At 32.7% G+C, this 19,278-nt stretch overlaps 1 protein-coding gene across 5 annotated transcripts; it reads right to left on the bottom strand.

Annotated features, from left to right (window-relative positions):
* Positions 1-292: 292 nt before the first annotated feature.
* LOC141446845 (ATP-dependent translocase ABCB1-like) lies at positions 293-17,710 on the bottom strand. 5 transcript variants are annotated; one of them, XM_074113708.1, is made up of 28 exons: positions 17,521-17,710; positions 15,320-15,372; positions 15,156-15,207; positions 13,867-14,004; positions 13,255-13,346; positions 13,070-13,178; positions 12,108-12,241; positions 11,828-11,999; positions 11,028-11,152; positions 10,781-10,952; positions 10,464-10,688; positions 10,074-10,199; positions 9,775-9,978; positions 9,300-9,551; positions 9,107-9,213; positions 8,166-8,192; positions 7,983-8,076; positions 7,380-7,523; positions 7,191-7,292; positions 6,931-7,092; positions 6,190-6,393; positions 5,523-5,623; positions 3,749-3,889; positions 3,512-3,668; positions 3,053-3,247; positions 2,762-2,974; positions 2,192-2,338; positions 293-604 (listed from the first exon to the last, which is right to left on the bottom strand). In XM_074113708.1, exons 1-28 carry the CDS (start codon positions 17,593-17,595, stop codon positions 416-418), a joined length of 3,912 nt encoding a protein of 1,303 aa, XP_073969809.1. In that variant the 5' UTR covers positions 17,596-17,710; the 3' UTR covers positions 293-415. The 5 variants fall into 5 exon arrangements, with proteins under 5 accessions (XP_073969809.1, XP_073969810.1, XP_073969811.1 ...); XM_074113709.1 differs by having other exon boundaries at positions 13,867-13,999; positions 17,521-17,597; XM_074113710.1 differs by lacking the exon at positions 17,521-17,710 and adding an exon at positions 16,879-17,024 and having other exon boundaries at positions 13,867-13,999.
* Between the last annotated feature and the right edge of the window lie 1,568 nt (positions 17,711-19,278).

The following is a 19,278-nucleotide window of genomic DNA, read 5'->3' as shown; positions in this document are numbered from 1 at the left end:
GAATATTAAATTTTCCCTTCGATTCTGTCACCTACAGGAGACCCACACCAGCAATACTATAAATATCTGGTCTGCAGACTCGCACAACTTTCTCTAACTATAATTCTTAAAGTATCTCAAGAAATTTTCTTCATATGGGAACGTTTGAATATAAATTCTTATCCCTTTAGAAAAATTCAAGAGATCTTTTGAGCGTAAAACTTCAACAAATCGTCAGTTAATTTATAATCCAGAGAAAAAAAAAATTGGATATATAAAATAACTGAAGTTTTAAAAAAAAACACAATTTCTATTAGAAACAGGAACATCAGTTTAATTTCTAAAAGTACAAATATAATACAAAAAAAATTGATTAAATAAAAACTTTTAAATAAGATCAATAACATGCACATGTACTATAAAGACCACAATTTAGTTATTGATTTTTTATGAGATCATAATAAAGACCTCCCATCGCTTTTAATTCTTCATGAGTTCCTTGTTCTTCTACAATTCCATTGTGGATAACGGCAATTTTATCCGCATTCTGTATGGTGGATAGACGATGTGCAATTATAATGCATGTCCTACCTTCACGAGCTTTGTCCAATGCTTCCTGTACAATCTGTAACATTTGAATTTAAAAATAGTAAAAGGGCTCTAAATAGAATAACAATAATCGAATTACAATTAATCGAGCTGAAGTTTGATGTGTAAGGTTGTCCATTTCTAAATGTGCAGCTAATAGTGCAGCCTCTAAGAAAGATTATTTTTCAAATTTATTTTTTCATGAAATTTTCGAACTTATTTTTAGTATTTCTTCAGTTTATTGTGTAGTAAGTAGTACACTAAATTATCTTTGTACGATTCAATCCCCCCAAAAAAAGCCAATTCCTTTAAAACCATTCTCACTCGGGAAGGTTAGATAGTGTAAGTAATTGATTATCTCAATTTAAGGTTATATATAATCATCTATAAGCAGGTAGATCTATTTGCCTTTCGGCCAACTCCGGACCTTGGCTTTAATTGAAAACAAAAATGTAATATCTATTTACCTACCAGACTAAGAATGGTTTCAAAGTTCTTTTCGTCTGTATTCTATAAGATAACTGAAATTTTACTCTAACATAAAACTTACACAATAGACTACTGAAGATATACCAAAAAATAAGTTCGAAACATTTCATGCAAAAGAGGAATTTAATAAAAACGTTCAATTTATTTGAAACTTCTCAGTAATTTTTTTTTTTTAAAAAAAAGATCTACTCGAAATCTCTCTTTAAGGATGCCTGATGAAAAATTTTCACTTTTTTCAAGTGTCGTGATTGCTACAATGGAACCTTAACATTCCTGTCGGATTCGGGCATTCTCTGTAGACTATTTTTGTTTTTGTTTTGGGGTTTTTGTAAGGTGCGCAACAACAAGGGTCCTTTGCACCTAAACTATACTGTAGAATAGACACTTTACTACACAGCCTAACCTAGTCAATCTGATCGATACAAACCTAACGGTTGGCCTAACTCCTATTTTCTTCTAATCTAACCAACTAATGTTGGGGTGGAGTACTCGATATTCCTCGCACCCCATAGAGATCTAACCTAAATTTTAAAAAAACCTATTTACACATTTATATGTACACTCATATACTCATCTTATTAATTACATTCGTCCTAATAAATACAATCATCCTAATAAATACAATCATCCTAATAAATACAATCATCCTAATAAATACATTCATCCTAATAAATACATTCATCCTAATAGTTATATTCCTATATATACATTGAGTGGAGTACTCTATATTCCTCTCACTCATTTACAATTCTCTGTAGACTATTTTGAAGATGGACTTGGAGCGGTATTTTTAAAATGAATAAAAAGTTATTTGAAACCGAAGTAAAGCTTCATTTCAGCCTATTAAGCGTGTAACAAATGGATGTGTTGAGCTAGAATTTGCCTGCGAGTTCGCTCAACCTCTGCAAGCTATACGTGTGAATTTTGTGACTATAAAGACTGTATTGCTCATGTTAATGGACTGGGAGGCCTATAAGAGACGCTCGATTCCTTGATAAAGTCGCTAAACCATTTCCCTCAAAGGAGAGTAATGTAAATTAATTATAAATAAAATAATTGCAAGGATTTTAATTTAAATTTAATAGAAAATTAATTATAAGGCATCCAATTGATTAAATTAAACCTTAATACTTACTTTCTCACTTTCCGTATCTAAAGCCGAAGTTGCTTCATCTAATAACAAAATTTTTGGATTTCGAATCAACGCTCTTGCAATGGCCACTCTTTGTTTTTGTCCACCAGATAGTTTGGAGCCTCGATCGCCAACTTTAGTTTCATATCCCTGATTTTATTAAAGACAAATATGAATAAAAAAAATTGTAATAACAATTAATTTTGACTGAAATGAAATAATTATAAACTGGCTAATTCATGCGGAGATCTCGGGTTTGAATCTTGCTTGTCTTGTAGATTTTATATTTTTAGGAGCCACTTATAGCACACAATTTGGTGATGGACAGTGTTGTCTATGACGAGAGAACTCTTTCCAGAGCCCGGTTTTGCACTGATAAAAGGCTCCGTTTTTATGTTTAGCTCAAATAATGAATAATAGTCTATCAGACTAGTGAATAATTACGAATTTTTCAGCCTTCAACTACCTCAAAAACATTTCTTTTTGATGAACTCTCAATATTTTAAAATGTTATACGATTTAAATTACTTTCATCGTCAGAAATTAAATTTTTTTAAAAAAACTTGTACTCACCTGAGGTATGCTAACGATAAATTCGTGGATATTTGAAGCTTTGGCAGCTTGGATAACATCCTGTTCAGTGATTTTTTGTTCTAAAGACAAGGCACCATATTCAATATTCTCTTTGATCGTCGTGTTAAATAGAGTCGGCTCTTGGGTCACTATACCTAAATTATTTCTCAGATGTCCAATATTTATGTCGGCAATATCAATACCATCCAAAATCTGCACAAAAGTTAAAAAAATAATTAAAAATGGATTGTCTCTAGAAAAAAAAAAAAAAATTTTCCCCTAGTTGCTTACAATACTTCCTCGATCTGGTAAATAAAATCTTTCCAGTAAAGATATAATAGTGGATTTGCCAGATCCTGAACCGCCAACCAATGCTAGAGTCTGCCCTGGTTCTATGGTTAGATCCAATCCTCTTAAGATTTTCTGATTCCTTCTCGCTGGATAAGAAAACCAAACATCCTTAAACTGGATTTTTCCTTTAATTTCCTGTAAATTTGGGATTTATAATATGAATTGAAATCTTATTTGTTTTATTTATTTCAATTCTTTTAACTTGAAAAAATTTAGGCCTAAAAGTTTTCATTGAATTGATGTTTTGAAATGGGTGCAAAAAACAGATGATAAGTTCTGCCTTCAAAATTCATGGTCTTCAAAATAAAAGAAGAACTCAGAGTTTAGGGAGAAAAAATCAGGCAACCGGAAATCAATATTTGACACTGATTGAGCCCGGCAAAAAAGATCTTTACTTACCGGTCTAAGACCTTCATTTGAAAACGGATCCAATTTGGTTTTCATATGCACAAGTTTAAGACAATTCTGTATTGAAAGTTTCCCTTTATTGAAATCTAAGAAAAATACTGTAGCAGCTCCAATCGTGGTTGCAGTAAACGCTACAGAAAATAGTATCCTAAAAACACAGAAAAACACTTTTAGATAGGCGAAATCTATCAAACGTATTTTTCTAATAACAATAAAAGCGAAATGTACCTGTACATATCAGGAGCGGTAATGTACTCTTCGCTAATGAATATCGCACCTACTCTGAAAGTACATGCGTACATAAAGAAAACCAGACTTGTTGAGAATGCGTACGTGAATCCATAAATATAACCATGTTTCTTTTCGTCTCTAAAACAAACCAAAATAATCATTATTAATTTTACTTCCTCTTAGAACTAAGTAGGGATCAAATTTTGATATCCAAGTTTGCACCGGAAATTTCCGTTTTGAGTTCAGCTGATTCCGAGAAAAAAAAAGTGGTTTTGAGAAAATCGTTTTCCATGTTTGTGTGTGTGTTGGTAGTTCCATTTTCTGGGATTTATACGTGAATAGCTAAAACTATTTTCTTTTAAATGCAGTTGCTTACCTCATGGGAAAGCTGCACCATTTATTTAAAACATACTCGGAAAATCAATTTAATTATTTTTTAGAGATGTAGGTGGATTAGCTCCCTTTTTAATTGCCCTTATAAAAGCTTTTTTGTAAAGCGTTAATTATTGTTCTAACGTTTATATGGAACGTTAAATTTGTTGCTAAAAACATTTAATTTAAAAAAAAATTCCAACTTATTGGCTACCAATTTTTGTGATTTATCTTAATTTTTGAAAGTTTCTTCAAAACTGGGTCATACGAATTTAATTATTTACAAGTTTAATTATTATTAAACTTATACGTAATAATTGCATACATTTAGTTATAAAATGTTTGTTTTAAATCTTTTAAAATAAAAATGTCATTATAGGCCCTTCAAAGGAAAGGGATTTGTAGTATTTTTTCGGGGGATGAAGTAGATCGCGTCCTCGTCGTGCCCCCTGGAAACGCTAATTTTGCGGCTAAACGATCTGCGCTGAAACCCAGCAGCCCATTTCATGATTATTTACGGCCCTAATTAGATTAGATTTAGATTTAGATTTGAACGGCGGGACGGGACCTATGCCCACGGCACCGCAGCCACCAGAGGCTTATTGTGCCTTCCCTTAAGTCTAGTAGATGAAAACCTCCCCTTCTAAGAAGGTTGAGGGCTTTCGTTACCAGTTCACTTCTGCGCTATAATCTCCTTTGGATTCAAGGTACCAAAGATCAGGGCCCTAATTACTTGTACTCTATTATTTAAAATTAAAATTAAATTAAATTTATAGCTAAAATTCTTAGTTTAAACAAAAAATCCATTTCATGGAATTGAATACATTAAATTCAAGTAGATCGGTAACTTTTATTTAAACTGGGAAAGGATTAGCTATGCGGTTAGCGTATTGGATTCCCAAGCAGAGGTCCCGAATTCGAATCCAGCTGCTTGCTGACCCTTAGATTTTCCCGATCCCTAGGTGCTTCTTACAGCTCACTGTCCGTTGATGCGACATTGTTGTCTGTAACGAGAGAACACTGTCCGGAGGCCGGCAGTGCACTGAAGAAAGCTCCGGGCGCCAATAACCTCTAATGTTGATGCGCCTTGAATCATTTTTTTAAAAAAAATATTTAAACAATTTTTCAAGAAAAATTCGTTTTAGGACAGCTTTAATAGAGGAGGGATCACTCTAACGTTTCATTTTAGTTGTAATCTACAGTTTTTATTTACTGTATATTGTTAGAAACAGTTAAATAAGAAATTTGTTCTTCGAGTTCCTTGATGGTATGACTATAACGATGTTCAAACATGTAAATTACCATTGAACATTCAAAATTAGTTTTAAGACAGTCAACTATTTCATCCTAGATTTCCATATTAATCAAAAATTTAAAATGTAAATAAAATAATACTTACTTGTGCGCAATTGAGAGTTTGTCCGCAAATAAATTAACCATATGTTCTTGCAGACATAGTGATTGTAAAGTTTTTATATTCTGTAAACATTCTGAAGCAAGCTGTAAACAAATAAATCGTTGAAAGTTAATGACTTTGATTTTTTTTCTTATAAGAAGTGGGGGTATCCATATCCAAGTTGGATGGACAATTTGCTGGTTTTATCGTTTCATTACACAGATTCAATCTTATTTCATTTTTTTATCAATCGTAATATATTCATCAAAATCTTGATATACAAGTTTCTGTCTCACATTCAGAGGCTTTTCTAAAAGTATGTAAAAACTGCATAACTTTACATGCCTTTCTGCATACCTCAGCTTAGTTTCATGCAACCATGCAAGTCTATTTTTGTAATTTATACTTTATCAAATTTTGCGTATACTATTCAGCGTATATATAAGGCACTTATCAATTATGATCAAATAACCGGGACAAAATGACAATTTCAAAATTTCCTTAAAAAAGGAACAGTCCTGGAGTAATTGGGAATTTAAGCACAACTTTGAAGCTACCTTAGCTCTCCATTTAGCATTTTGTCGGCCTTGCTTTCTTTCTAGTTGTGCAAAGCAAGCTTTGACAATTATATCCTCTCAAAACAGTATTAATGAACACTAATCATACTAACTTTGGCCGCTTGTTCCGTGGCCGCTGATTCTTTAATGAAAGAACTAAATCTCATTTTCCCTTGTTTCCAGTTGCCGTAGACCAGTAGTGGTATGAACACCACCAGTGCCAGAGCCAATCGCCAGCCGAAATAGAAGATTATCACCAGACTTAGGACTAAAGTTGTGGTTGAAACTATTATATAACCAGCTCTCATTCCAACAACCTGTAAATAAAATAACCTCTGTAAGAAAATGTTTCTTTGATTGCTTATCCCTTCGGGATGCTTCAGAGGTTGCTAGTTCTTCAGGGAACTTGACATCTTTTCGATAATATAACGCTAATAAGATGAACATTTTCATCAATAACCTTTCTGTCATGTAGTGATGTATGGAAGTTTTGGGGCTTGAACAAGTTCTATCTACACAGTTACTTCAATCCTTTAGTGGATCCCAACCTCCTCCATAAGTTTCTTCCATCTGCTTTCGAGTTGTGAGCACCTAATAGTTCCCAGCATCGTTGGAGACCCGTCCTTATATCTTTATTTAGGCCTACGAACTTTTCTTCAGTCATCTATTACTCTCTTGGTACCTCTTCTTCCATCAATTCTTATTTCTATTTAGCTTTATGGTTTTAAATTGGAATTTTATCTTTAGATTGAAGATGGGCGCAAGATAGTCCGAAAAGTTTCAATTTAAACAATAAACAGAATTTTGAGACTGAATAAGGCTTATAATATAATCAATAATTGGTTATTACTTACACATTTAATTAAAGGTGGGTCTCTAGACAGTAAATTAATCAAACGTATAGGACTATAATCGTCTTCATCAAATAAACTAATTTCTTGCGACAGAAAATTTTTAAATAAATTCAGTCTTAATTCTTTAATCATGTTTTCTGTTCCTATTGATGACGTTAATACCTAGAACGAAAACAAAAAATCTCAGTAGCTTAAAAAATAATTATAGGCAGTTATTTTTTTATGATATTCCATTAAGTAGAACTGTTCATTAATATTACCGCAGTCATCAAGGCTAACGTAGATACTAATGCTAGAAGACAAAATAGTCCAGAATAAAATATTACGGCGCTGTAGAAATCATCACCCGTTAATAAGAAAATCTGTAATGGATATTAAAATGTTATGAATTTGTAAAAAGATATCTAGTGAGCATTAACTTCAAAAAAAAAATAAAAAAGATAACTGACCTTTAAGATCCCTCCGTAGAGCATTGCGAAAGAAGGGATGTGAAAACCGGAAATAATACAAGCAATAATTGTGGCCACTAACAAGCACTTATCGGTGTTCAGCCGCAACAAATCAAAATAGCCAAATTTCAAATCTTCCGCTTCCTATAGACAAAATACGTAATTAAGTAAGCCTATTCAGTTTCCCTAAAATTTTCCTTTTTTCGGACTCAGCGGGACGTCAAAATTAAAAATCTGCACCATTACAATAACTTCTCTTGCTATGGTAGAGCAAGAGAGTAAAGAATTTATTTAAAAGTAAATTTATATATATTTTGTTTCTTTGGCATGGACTGCGATGGTCATTAGTGCCCTAAATCTAGTTTCCTACTTCTTCTAGAGCCACTCGAGCTGGACGGCACAGGCCATAATACTATCGCTAGCTTCTACCCGCAGTACCTTGTCCAGAAAGTTTAGGTGAAGCATAGGTGATAGGATATCTTCCCAACATGCCCTCTTATACTTCATTGCTCTAGTTGTCGAAGAGTATGGAATCTTATCTGTGCTACCCCTTGTCTTTCTTGAACTTGTTTTTACAAAAGTGTTATAAAATCTAATACTTACCACCTCTTCAAAGCTCTTATTATCGCTTGTCTTAGTTCCTTTTGATCCAGTTGATTTTCTTCGACTGCTTTTCCTCCTGACACTGTATCTTTTTCTAAAGTTGGAGAACAATAATTTTTTTTCTTTGTTACTAATATGATAATAAATTATTAAAAAGTGCCATTGATAATTTTAAATACTTACATTGTTTTCTGAGGTTCTTGTTCACCACTGTAACAGCAACAATATAAAAACATTATTTACTTATTAAAATATTTTAAACTACCTCTTTCTACGATATATTTTAACAGGGTGAATTAAAGAAAAAAAGATATTTGGAAGCGAAAGCTAAAGACGAAGGGTCGTTCTAGAAATGGAGGAAAGGGAATGACTTTAGCACCGTAAAACGAAATGTTTGATGATAACTTAGAGGAAAGAGTTAATCGCTGTGTCGCGAATTAAGCAGGTTCTTCGTCAGACTACTGAGCACTGGCTAGACAACAACAACAACCATCTGAAGACAAACGTGTTGCTCAACAAGGAGAAGTAGAAAAAGTGAATAACCGAATTTAATTTATTTTTAAATTCTTCAAATTAGATTTTTGCATTTTTTGTGATTAGCCTAACCACCGCTCGCCTTTACGTATAATTGCTCTTAATAGAATTTTTCTGGACAAATTTTAATAATAAACCTTTTAGATACACTCATGGAAAACACGAGCATTTAGTTAAAAAGAAAACGGAAATCGAGAAAATTTCAAATCATTGAAACAAAAAATATTTAAGTGGTAATTCCAAGTATGACGGATTTTCTCCGTTGAGTTCATGCCGGATCCTATAGCGAACCAGAAATATCAATTTTGTTACAATTTTCGTTCGTTCATACGAATCCTCTAATAAATTTTCAAATTTGTAATAACTCGATTCATTAATTTACGGGGGGGGGGGAATCAATAAATTGTGATAAGAAAATTTGTCACCGTCACAATTGTTTGCGTGATGTGTGATACGGAGTTGAACATCGTTACATCTTTTCCAAAGTTTATGGCGGGTATTGCCCAAATTTTTGTTATTTACAGAGAAAATTTACTTGAAGAAATGTAAAAGCCTATAAGATTTAATGTCTTAACTTAATTTTCACTCACATGTTTGCATCATCTCCATTTTTACTCTGAGTCAACACTAGACTATAATAGACACCCTTTAACTGCATCAATTCGTCGTGTGTTCCACTTTCCACAATTCTTCCTTTCTGTAAATTAAAATTTAAAAAAATAAAATTAGATAACAAATTTAATGAGAAGTAACATCAATGAATTTTTATTTATCATTCATAACCTTCATCGCACAAATAAGATTAGCATTTTTTATAGTGGATAGCCTGTGTGCAACAATGATTGTAGTACGTCCACTCATTGCATTGTCCAGTGCAGCTTGCACTATAGCTTCACTTCGTGAATCCAACGCTGAGGTAGCTTCATCTAGCAATAGAATCTTCGGATTACTGACTAGCGCTCTGGCAATGGCGATTCTCTGTTTCTGTCCGCCAGACAATTGGACGCCTCGCTCGCCGACCATTGTATTATAACCCTGGTAATGTGTCAGCAATTATCATTTAAATTAAAGTTTAGATAACCATTCTTAAAGATAGAAGCTTTACCTCTGAGGTATAGGCGAAAAAATCATTTTACAAAGAACAAATTTCTTTCAGCAATCGCAAATAAATAGTTATCGAATGAAGTAATTAATGTAAGATATCATAAAAAAATAAAATTTTATTAATTAGATAAAATTTCTAAATTTTAAAACTTACAAGTGGCATATTTCGAATGAAATCATCCGCATTTGCAAGTTTTGCAGCTGTTCTGATCTCAAAATCTGTAGCATCAGCATTGCCGAATCTAATATTTTCTTCAATGGTAACATCAAACAGTACAGGCTCTTGGGATACAACACCTAGATTTCTTCTCAGAGAACCGACATTCATATCTTTAATGTTAACATTGTCTATGAGTATCTATAAAAAAAAAGACTCATTATTAGCTTTAATAAAAATATTCCTTCGAAAATTTGAAAGTGTGGTTTACTATTATATTCAAGTTATCTGATTACTTTGCCGCAAAGAGGATCATAAAATCTTAGTAGAAGATTTATGACGGTGCTCTTGCCAGACCCGCTGGCTCCTACGAGAGCAACTATTTGTCCAGGTTGGATTACAAAGTCCAGTCCGCTTAAAACCTGGAAAAATAGATTTTTAATTACTTTCTCTTCCTTTTTTCATATTGTTTTCGTGCAGATTTTCTGTTATGTAAGTTATCATTAAAAATATCAGTTTTCAAGTCCCCTAAGATCGAAAAAGTGTTTTTTTACCCACATATTATTATACCACATTAACTCAAAACATGTATTACCCATGTAAACTCAAATTTAAAAACAAAAAAAAGGTGTCGCAACACTTCATCTTTCGAATGATTAAAGACAGTAAAATCAGAGATTGCTCACCATAACATTAGGCCGTGATGAATAACAGAAATATACATTGTTAAATTCAATTTTTCCATCAATTTTCTCTAAGGCTTGACCCTCATTAGAATATGGATCAATTGATGGAACGTTATCTATAATGCTGAAAACATTGCTGGCTGCGCCAAAAGCATTGCTAATCTCAGTTAGTAGCGGTAAAGAATTTCCAATGCCAAATGCTCCAGTTATAATGCTCATGAAAACCTGTCAAGGAAGAAGAAAAATACTTTGATGAAACCTTCAGATTTTGAAGGAAAATCTGTTTTTCTTTTGTTTTTTTTTCAAGGAATATTTACCGTGAATATCTGGCCTGGAGTGATTTCATCGTTCAGAAAGAGATGGGAACCATACCAGACTCCAATGCCATACATAAAATATAGAAATCCAATTGATATCCCAAGTGCGCCAGACAGATAACGATAACGTTTAAGTGTAGCATTCTTTCCTTCAATGAGCGCAACTTCAAATCTGTTGGTTTATAAAATTATTAATTTCATTGACTTTTGATTTTTATAAATATTAAAAATGAATGACAAATATTACCGTTTAATCACTACCGTTTGCGTACTAAACGCAGCGACAGTTCTAATACTATTCAAAATTTCAGATGCTATACCACCAGCAATACCATAGCGAACTTGTTCTCTGATAGCGGATTCACGGCTTATCTGAAAATGTTAAATTTATTTAATTTTCTATTTAATTTTTAAATGTAAACTAATGATTGAAATTTCCAGAGATAAGAATTATTTTTAATTCGCTGTTTCTAATACAAGGCGCCGAATTAATTTCTCTACTAGTTATTACCTTGTATGGCGAAAGCCAATGCCAAGGGTGGAAAAAAAATTTAAAAAATATTACTTTCTCTGACTACTGGGTAAGGAAAGTGGTGGTAACCGTGTCACACATTTCCGGTTCCGAGTTTTCAGTGGAAAACTTTCAGGTTTTAGAAAATAACCTTTTATACTTTCTATTTTTCTTGCACTAGTGTTGGTCTTGGTTTTCTGTAAAATTCTCCCGGAATAATTCTATTAAAGGGACTCTTGGGAGTGGCTATTCCTCCCTGTAAAATTCCATTTCAGTATAATGTAAGACGGTGTACACTTTATATAAATGTATTTTTCTCTTTTCTGAATTCGTTTTTCTCGAAAAAAGAACTTCGTCATTCTCGGGAAATTCGTTTTAGGCATTTTGAGGCGTGCGGTTGAACCTAATCTATAATATTTACGGATTTCTGGGAAATATTGGAATTTGTTACGAAAGTTGCCTATTGAGTTCGACTCGGTCTGTTAAGACATTAAATAAAGTTAAGAGCTAATTTGTATTTAAAATATCATATTTACTTTGGCATTTACAGCAGACGCGACCAGAATAACGGGTCCTCCAGCAACTATAACTAAAGAAAGTCTCCAGGATGTGATGAACCCAATAACCATGCCGGCAATTAGTGTGGTAAAAGCTTGAGTCAGCAGAGGAACTTTACTTCCAAGTCCGTCGCGCATTCGTTCCATGTCGCTGGAATAGAACTTAAGACATTAAATTTTCTTACAATTTTGACAAAGTATAGAAAAAAAAAAAAGATTAAAAAAACTAAATCTTAATTTAATTCTAATTATAACTTACTCGGTGAGTTTCGATGTGAGATCTCCATCGTCGCTTTCATCGTACCAAGCTAGATCTTGTCTGAGAGTCTGTGCGAAATATATTTGTCGTAATTTGCAAATTTGATTAGCGCAAGCAGTTTCCCAAGTGCATGCCTACAGATACATAGAAATCGCAAGTTTTTTAAATTTTTATTTGAGGATTTACAGATCAATTAGTAAGCATACACACATTGTTTTATAGAAAGGTCAGAGAATCTTCAAAGCATTATTTTCGGTGAAATGTCAATAATGAAAATTTGACACTTGGCACCTACTCTTTCTAAGATAAAAAGAGAAATGGAAGGGATTCGCTCAGTTAGAGTACTAGATGCTGAGATCTCTAGTTCGTACCCAGCTGCAGGCCACCATAGATTTCTTCTTCAAAGGAGCTTCTTACAGCTCACTGTCCAGTGATAAACAGTGCAGTCTGTAACGAGAGAACACTGTCCGGAGACCGCCAATGCACTGGAAAAAGCTTCGGGCACCAATAACCTCAGATGTTATTAATTGTTTAATGATTCTGGCGCGTCAACATCCGTGGTTATTGGCGCCCGGAGCTTCTTTCAGCTTACAGAGAACTCAGTCCATCACTGGTCAGTGGCAGTGAGAAGCCAAGGGCTAGCGGCTGGGTACAAACCCGAGATCTCCACGTGGAATCCAACACGCTAGCCGCATGGCTAATCTCCTCCTTTATTTTATATTAAAAAATAAAATAATGATAAAAAATAAACTAATAAAAATAAAATGATAAAAATTTTGCGATATATTTTTAATGTTATGACACACTACTCACTGCACATATTGAGACCAATTTTATCATACTTAGGAAACCTTAAATAAATGTATTTCCGGTGAAAAATTCCAAAACGAAAAGCGTGATGATGATGATGATACATTTTCAAACATTGAAAGAAAAAATAAAAATTATATAATAGCTTTTACCTGTGTGAGAGCAGAGGTAAACATTACTATCCCAATGTAAACGAAGTACAAACTATATCGATCCACAATATCGTAGAAATAATGTTCCGTTATAAAGTCAGGTGGAAATCTTTAAGTAAAAAATAAATAAAATTAATTAATTTGGAATTAATGTAAAATTTGGAATTTTTATTTTTAGTACTTACCCATCTTCGGCATTTGAGGTTACCATTGTACTATATGAAGCAAAATAGTCTGTATCTATTGAAATATTAGAAAAATATCTAGGATCGTTTCTCTAGAAAAACAAAACAAAATTTGTTATTTAAAAAAAGGTCAAGGGTTCAAAAACAAGGTCTTCTAAAGATTACCATCAAAAGTCGGTTAATTCCATGCCCTCTTTATTATTCGACAAGTTGATCGCGAGTCCACAGGCTCTTAAGGCTATGAAAAACATTCGACGGAAGAATGGTATACGACCGATGGAAGTTTAGAATCAAAAGATTAAAATTTAGGGAAAGTTTTGTGGTATTGAATTCGAAAAAGGACAGAACAGGACTGCGACAGAATAAAAAATCGGATTCGTAGATCGGTATAAATGGTGCGATTGCTCTCATAAAAGAGTGAACCAGAGATTGTTCGAAGGGTCTTTGGATGATCGGTTGGATTCAGTTTATTTGTTTGAGTATTCTATAAAAGAAAACACACGCACATGTTCACACTTCATATGAAAACACAATTTCTGTAATTTCCCAACGATTACAATACTTCCACTTTCTAAGATTAAAAAACAATTTTAAAAAAGAATATCCACTTACATATTTTTGTTGGCTAATGAATACGTTGGCTAGCCCACCAAAGAATAGTGACATTGTTGGTAGCATAATGCCATGACATACGGAGGCTGTCAATCCTACGATCATCAGGATTAAATCCTTAAAATCTGCATACCTATACTGTGGAAATAAGTAACTAGAAGATAAAAATATTAAATTCGTTTTTCAGTATTCAACATTTCTTGAGCATGCCAGCAAATCCCTTCACATATTCCAAAATTAATCCCACATTAAAAGATTCGGAACAAGGGCCAGCTCCCAGCCTAACGGGGTAACTAAAATTTTATAGTTTAATAGAAGAAAGAAATAAGATTAAAAAAGTAATAATTATATTAATTTGTAATGAGTACCATACCACCATTTTATTTACCAGCTAGTTTTACGATATGTTCTCATTGGTCAGGGCAATGCCTATTATAGGTTCCCATTGCTGGGGACCTAATAGACCGCCCACATTTCACATTTGGAATACGCCAGTGCTATTGCTCAATTCTTTATTGCTAATTATTGCTACAAAAATTATTATTAAAATTTGTTTTACTAATTTTCCCGCGTAGGTATTGCATGAATCATCGAATTATGCAATAAAAAAATTATATTTGAAAAACACCAAAAATTAAAATGTTTTCCACATTATATTTTTTGTTTATACGTTTAATATAAATTAGAAGCAAGAGTCAGAAATGTTTTTTATTTAATTAAAAAATGAGAGAAAGAAAATTGGGCATATTGTCCACTTTTAATCCGCCATTTTTTAATTTGATTTGCAAGTGACTGTTCGACTCAGTACTCTCGAACTATTCTCTCCAGTCAATCATCCACTACTTAAGCAGTTTTAGAGAAAAAAATGACAAGTTGTTCTATACTCACTTCTGGTAAATCGATTTTATTTAAATCAGGAATTTTAATAGAGATTGTCCAAGAATTCTTATTAATAATTATAATTTCTCAGTAAAAAGGAGCTCTAGGTTCAGTGTCGGCATTTAAAGTTACGCCAAATAGCCGAAGTCAAATTCTCTAACTCTTGATTATAGAACCTCCGATGATAGATGCAAATCCGATGAAAATATTCGAGCTGGTACGATCATAACTGTTTTATTCAACACTGGCAGATCCAATCACATTTTCAACTTTTTACATGTAGTTTAGGTTTAGTGCAAAAGGCAGGTGTGAGTAAATAGCCTCAACTTAGCTCGCTTAACTTAAATATTAGTTTTTTTTTAAATTATCCAATTGTCCTATATAAAGGTAAAATGAAAGTTTTTACTTACCAGTTGAGAAACAACCGAATTCTGAGGAACATTTATTTTTTTGGTGTGTTTCCTAAAAACAAATTTAAATATGGTACATTAATGGAGTTGTTTTTTGAAGAATTTTTTTCTTCAATGGAAGTATATGAATTTTAGGGCTTTTTTATTTAAAAAAATATTCCTACCTGTTCAAGTATTTTTCATTATCTTTTAAAAGTTTACGGAATCGTGTTGGTTGCTGGAAATATAAAAAAAAAAAAATAATTAATGGAAATGTTTTTAATTACTTTCAAATTAACAAAAAGCAAACTTTAGCTCGCAGAGATTCATAGACAGCTATGTCTATTTGATTAACATAGAACAATATTGGAATCTATAATGAAATGAACTATCAACTGCTGCAATCAAAGCTGTTACTTTCTAAATTCAAACTAACTTTCGACAAAATTTAGAACAAAAAAAAAATTGCTATAAATACTTATCTAAAAGTGAATCTTGGAAGACTGATGTCGCTAAGTATGATCATTTGGCGATGAGAACAGTGTATGGCCATTTCATCTTTTCGTTACATGCGTAACAAATGAATCGTGTGAAGAACTATTGGGTTTATTGTATTCAAATAACAAGCCCGACCTTTTGCTGATTAATTGTGGTTAATAAAGCCGCTGGAAACGATAATAATCAAGATTGCCTTGGAATCTTCACTTCGCGGACTCAGAACTAAGAAAGTATTAGGAAATAACCAGACAGTTAGGCTATGAAATAAATGTGCAAATGTAGAAGCTCACCTTTATTCCCCTTAGTCATTATCTTAAAAAATGGTTTAGCGCCAAAAGCTAATCCCACATAGTGTACAAACTCCAGGGCTGTCTGAGGTTTTGTAAGATCAAAAAGCCAGTCCTCATTGATAAAATTTAAATAAACAGCAAATCTTTGAAATCATCAGATATTTTAATAAAAATGCGAGAGAGGTTTTAAGCAAATCTGTCCATTCACCGGCATTACGCTGTATGGTGAAAAGCGGAAAGAGAACTACGCTCACGACCGCGGTTTTGCCCGTTCCACTTGCTTGCGAGCGTTGCGATCGAAAACCCAAGTGGAATGGACTGTGGGCGTTTTAACCGTTCATGTAAACATTACATATGGCGGCCTCGAAAATAAGTTAGAAGCTTGAAGAGGTTGTTTTTTAATTTTAACCCCGTTTATAACAGTTATAATAAACTTTATTAATTATTGGTAAAGTTGACTTATATTTAAAGAATATATATAGTTCAATTTTTTATATTACATTTTAGTGGAATATTTATAAAATTTACGTTTAAATAAAATTAAAATGTCTTTGGTGGCAACAGTTGGATATTTATTAATAATGCTTTAGAAAGTTCTTTATCTAGTTCCGATGAAGAGTGGAATGCAATTTTACAAAATCGCAAAGATAAAAAGCGAAAACTTAGGCCACGTATTATTAGCTATCAGTGTAATTGATCTTTATTCAGATGAAGAATTTAAAAGTTATTTCAGGTAAATGATTTTGTGTTATTCAGTGATTTAATGTGTAAAGGGATAAGTAATTATTTATTTATTTATTTTTTGTAGATATTCTTCTAATTTGATTTTTTTTTTTTAATATTTTCTGTTGAGACTGTATTTACACTATGACACATTACAAACCAGCTTCCCCTGTCTCTTAACTAAAGTGCCCTGATACGAATTTCAATAAGGAAATAACTTTTAAAAAATCTACCTAGCAATTAGTATACGATGTTAAAATCCATTTTCAGACTTTAAAAAAAAATTAATTCACTTTCGTTATTTTGGTGCAGTTTAGAATGAAATGATAAACACTTCGTTATGATCATTCTATTTTAGCCATTTGTTAGTAAGTAAAACTCCGAGAATAAAAATAAATTACGCACTTTACTTCGTTACAAAGGACAAAATTACCTCCAAGTTCTCCACAAACAGGTTATCATTTATCAACGTCAACCATTGTGCAGCTCAATCTAGCGGTTGCAATTTAAGTGTTTCTGTGCCTGAAGAGACTGTCATAAAATGTAAAAAATCTATGAACTAAAGAGGCATTTTCGATTTGGAATTTTGGTTTGATGTACAATCAATATTAACATTAATTATAATTCCTTAAATTAAAGTGAAATAGCCAATGACCCAAATCTCTGATTTTCCCCTAGAAGTGCACTTAACCGAGCTGTACAGACAGTGTTACAAATAAAAATTATTGAAACTACTTATCCACAATGAGTGCATTAAATACAAAGAAAAAAAGTCATAGGAGCTATATTCGTTTTGAGAGGAGGTCGCAGTTTTTCTTGTTAATACAGTCAAGTAAAAAAATTAAATAAAAATTGAGTACATAAGTTTGAATTACTTGTTGGTGTTGAACTTTTTTCAGTTGATCTTTAGGATTGTCTGCCACTCCGTTTATAATTAACTCTTTCGTCATCGTTTAAAACAAAAAAAGAAAAAGTATTACATAAAAAATGATGGAAGTAAAAAAAAAACTATACTTATGAAGAGCTCTTGCTTCACTACACGATAGAAATAACTTTTGTGAAATGGATAAAATTTTTCAAGGCGTAAATTTCGTAGTAGGTGATATATCAACTAATGAAAAATACTAGCCAATTAAGTATACTATCGGTACAAAAGATAATAGTTAACCTTAAACTAGCTTTATTGCACTAATTACTGTAAGGTCAACTTTAAAAAAGGAAAATTTAGATGGAAAGTTCATGGTTCTTCTGTATGACACAATTTTACTGTTTTTTTCATTTTTGCAATTTTAAAATATTAAAATTTGAGTTTTAGTGCATTCAGACGCCTATTTCTTTCAACCTTTCTCGAAATTCTAATACCTACATTTTTTTCAAATTTCGAAAAGAATTTCGTTCTTGAAAATGTGGTTAGGTAGGAGTACTGGATCCATTTTATCCAACGTGCTTGACTTGTTTCGCACTTTCTTTAATCATCTTTCTTCGTCTTAATTTATGTTTCCGCCTCGCCCTACACTTGTTGACTCAATCAACGAATGTTAACTCTTACTAACAAGATACTAAAACTGCAAATTACTCCAAAATTATTCTTCGAGGGTATGTAAATCCCTTCTCAAAGTGCCCTAAAAAATATATGTATATATATTTCTTGGGAGTATTTAGCAATAAAAGTTTCCTACTTGTACCTAAGGTATATTCGATCTTTAGAATCATTGTGGCAAATTTTCGGAACAAAAATCTCAAATAGGGTTAAAAATTAATTCGGCTGAAATTTAGCTACACCTTCTCCTTTATCACTTATAAGAATCACGTACATTATACTGAACTGACTCATATCACAATTGAATTTTAATAGAAAAAGTGTTTCAGCACGTTTTATAAATCCTCAGCGTATACAAAATGTATAACGAATTCTTAGTTCAAAAATGGTTTGACTGCGGGAAATATCATCTTGAAGTTGGGGGGTCCCAGTTTATTAGAATTGCTTTTATTTGTCTGTACCTGCTGGATAAATTATGGTGGGCTTCATACATTTGAGTGAACATATTTAATTCCCCTGTTGGGCACTTTTTTTAATAATCAATGCTTATTATTGCAAGTGTAGTTTGAGACGTGAAGTCGAAGTGTCTACACCAAACTGATCAGTCCATCCCTGAGGTCCAATTCAGGTCAGAGATCCAATGAACATTGTGCTACGACAGGTAAAATCAAAGATATTATTCAGTATTGAGGACCTAACAACATTTTCAACTTAATTGTTATTATTATTAATCTTCGAAAGTGAGAAGAGGCCCTTTGCCAATTGAAGTCCCTTTGCTGCTGCTCCAGCAATAATAATAAACGAACATGAAGCCCACCATAATTTATCCAGCAGGTACAGACAAATAAAAGCAATTCTAATAAACTGGGACCCCCCAACTTCAAGATGATACAAGCTTTTCCCGCAGTCAAACCAGTTTTGAACGTTATCTGTTCGCAACTCTCATTAGATGGCTTTCTTCAACCCTTGCGCGACAAAAAGGGAGCTGGCCCTTTTCACTGGGCAATCAATAAAAAAGAATAAATGGGATTCTACAATGGTAGTCGGCCATTAGCACAGATTCAGACTGCTTTTAAAAGCAGTTTCAACAAAC

The sequence above is a fragment of the Rhodnius prolixus genome, unplaced genomic scaffold (assembly GCF_049639745.1).
Source record: "Rhodnius prolixus isolate KJV_2025 unplaced genomic scaffold, Rpr scaffold_7, whole genome shotgun sequence".
Taxonomy (NCBI): Eukaryota; Metazoa; Arthropoda; class Insecta; order Hemiptera; family Reduviidae; genus Rhodnius; species Rhodnius prolixus.
The sequence above is the reverse complement of the archived record's forward strand: the minus strand, read 5'-3'. Positions and strand labels throughout refer to the sequence as shown.

Bases quoted from the DNA above. Each gene is read 5' to 3' on its own strand.
- LOC141446845 (XM_074113708.1), bottom strand. From the start codon at position 17,595: ATGACGAAAGAGTTAATTATAAACGGAGTGGCAGACAATCCTAAAGAT. The intron at 13,179-13,254 runs GTAAGTACTAAA...TTTTACTTAAAG, and splicing joins ACCTCAAATGCCGAAGATGG to ATTTCCACCTGACTTTATAA. The intron at 10,953-11,027 runs GTAATATTTGTC...ATAAACCAACAG, and splicing joins CAAACGGTAGTGATTAAACG to ATTTGAAGTTGCGCTCATTG.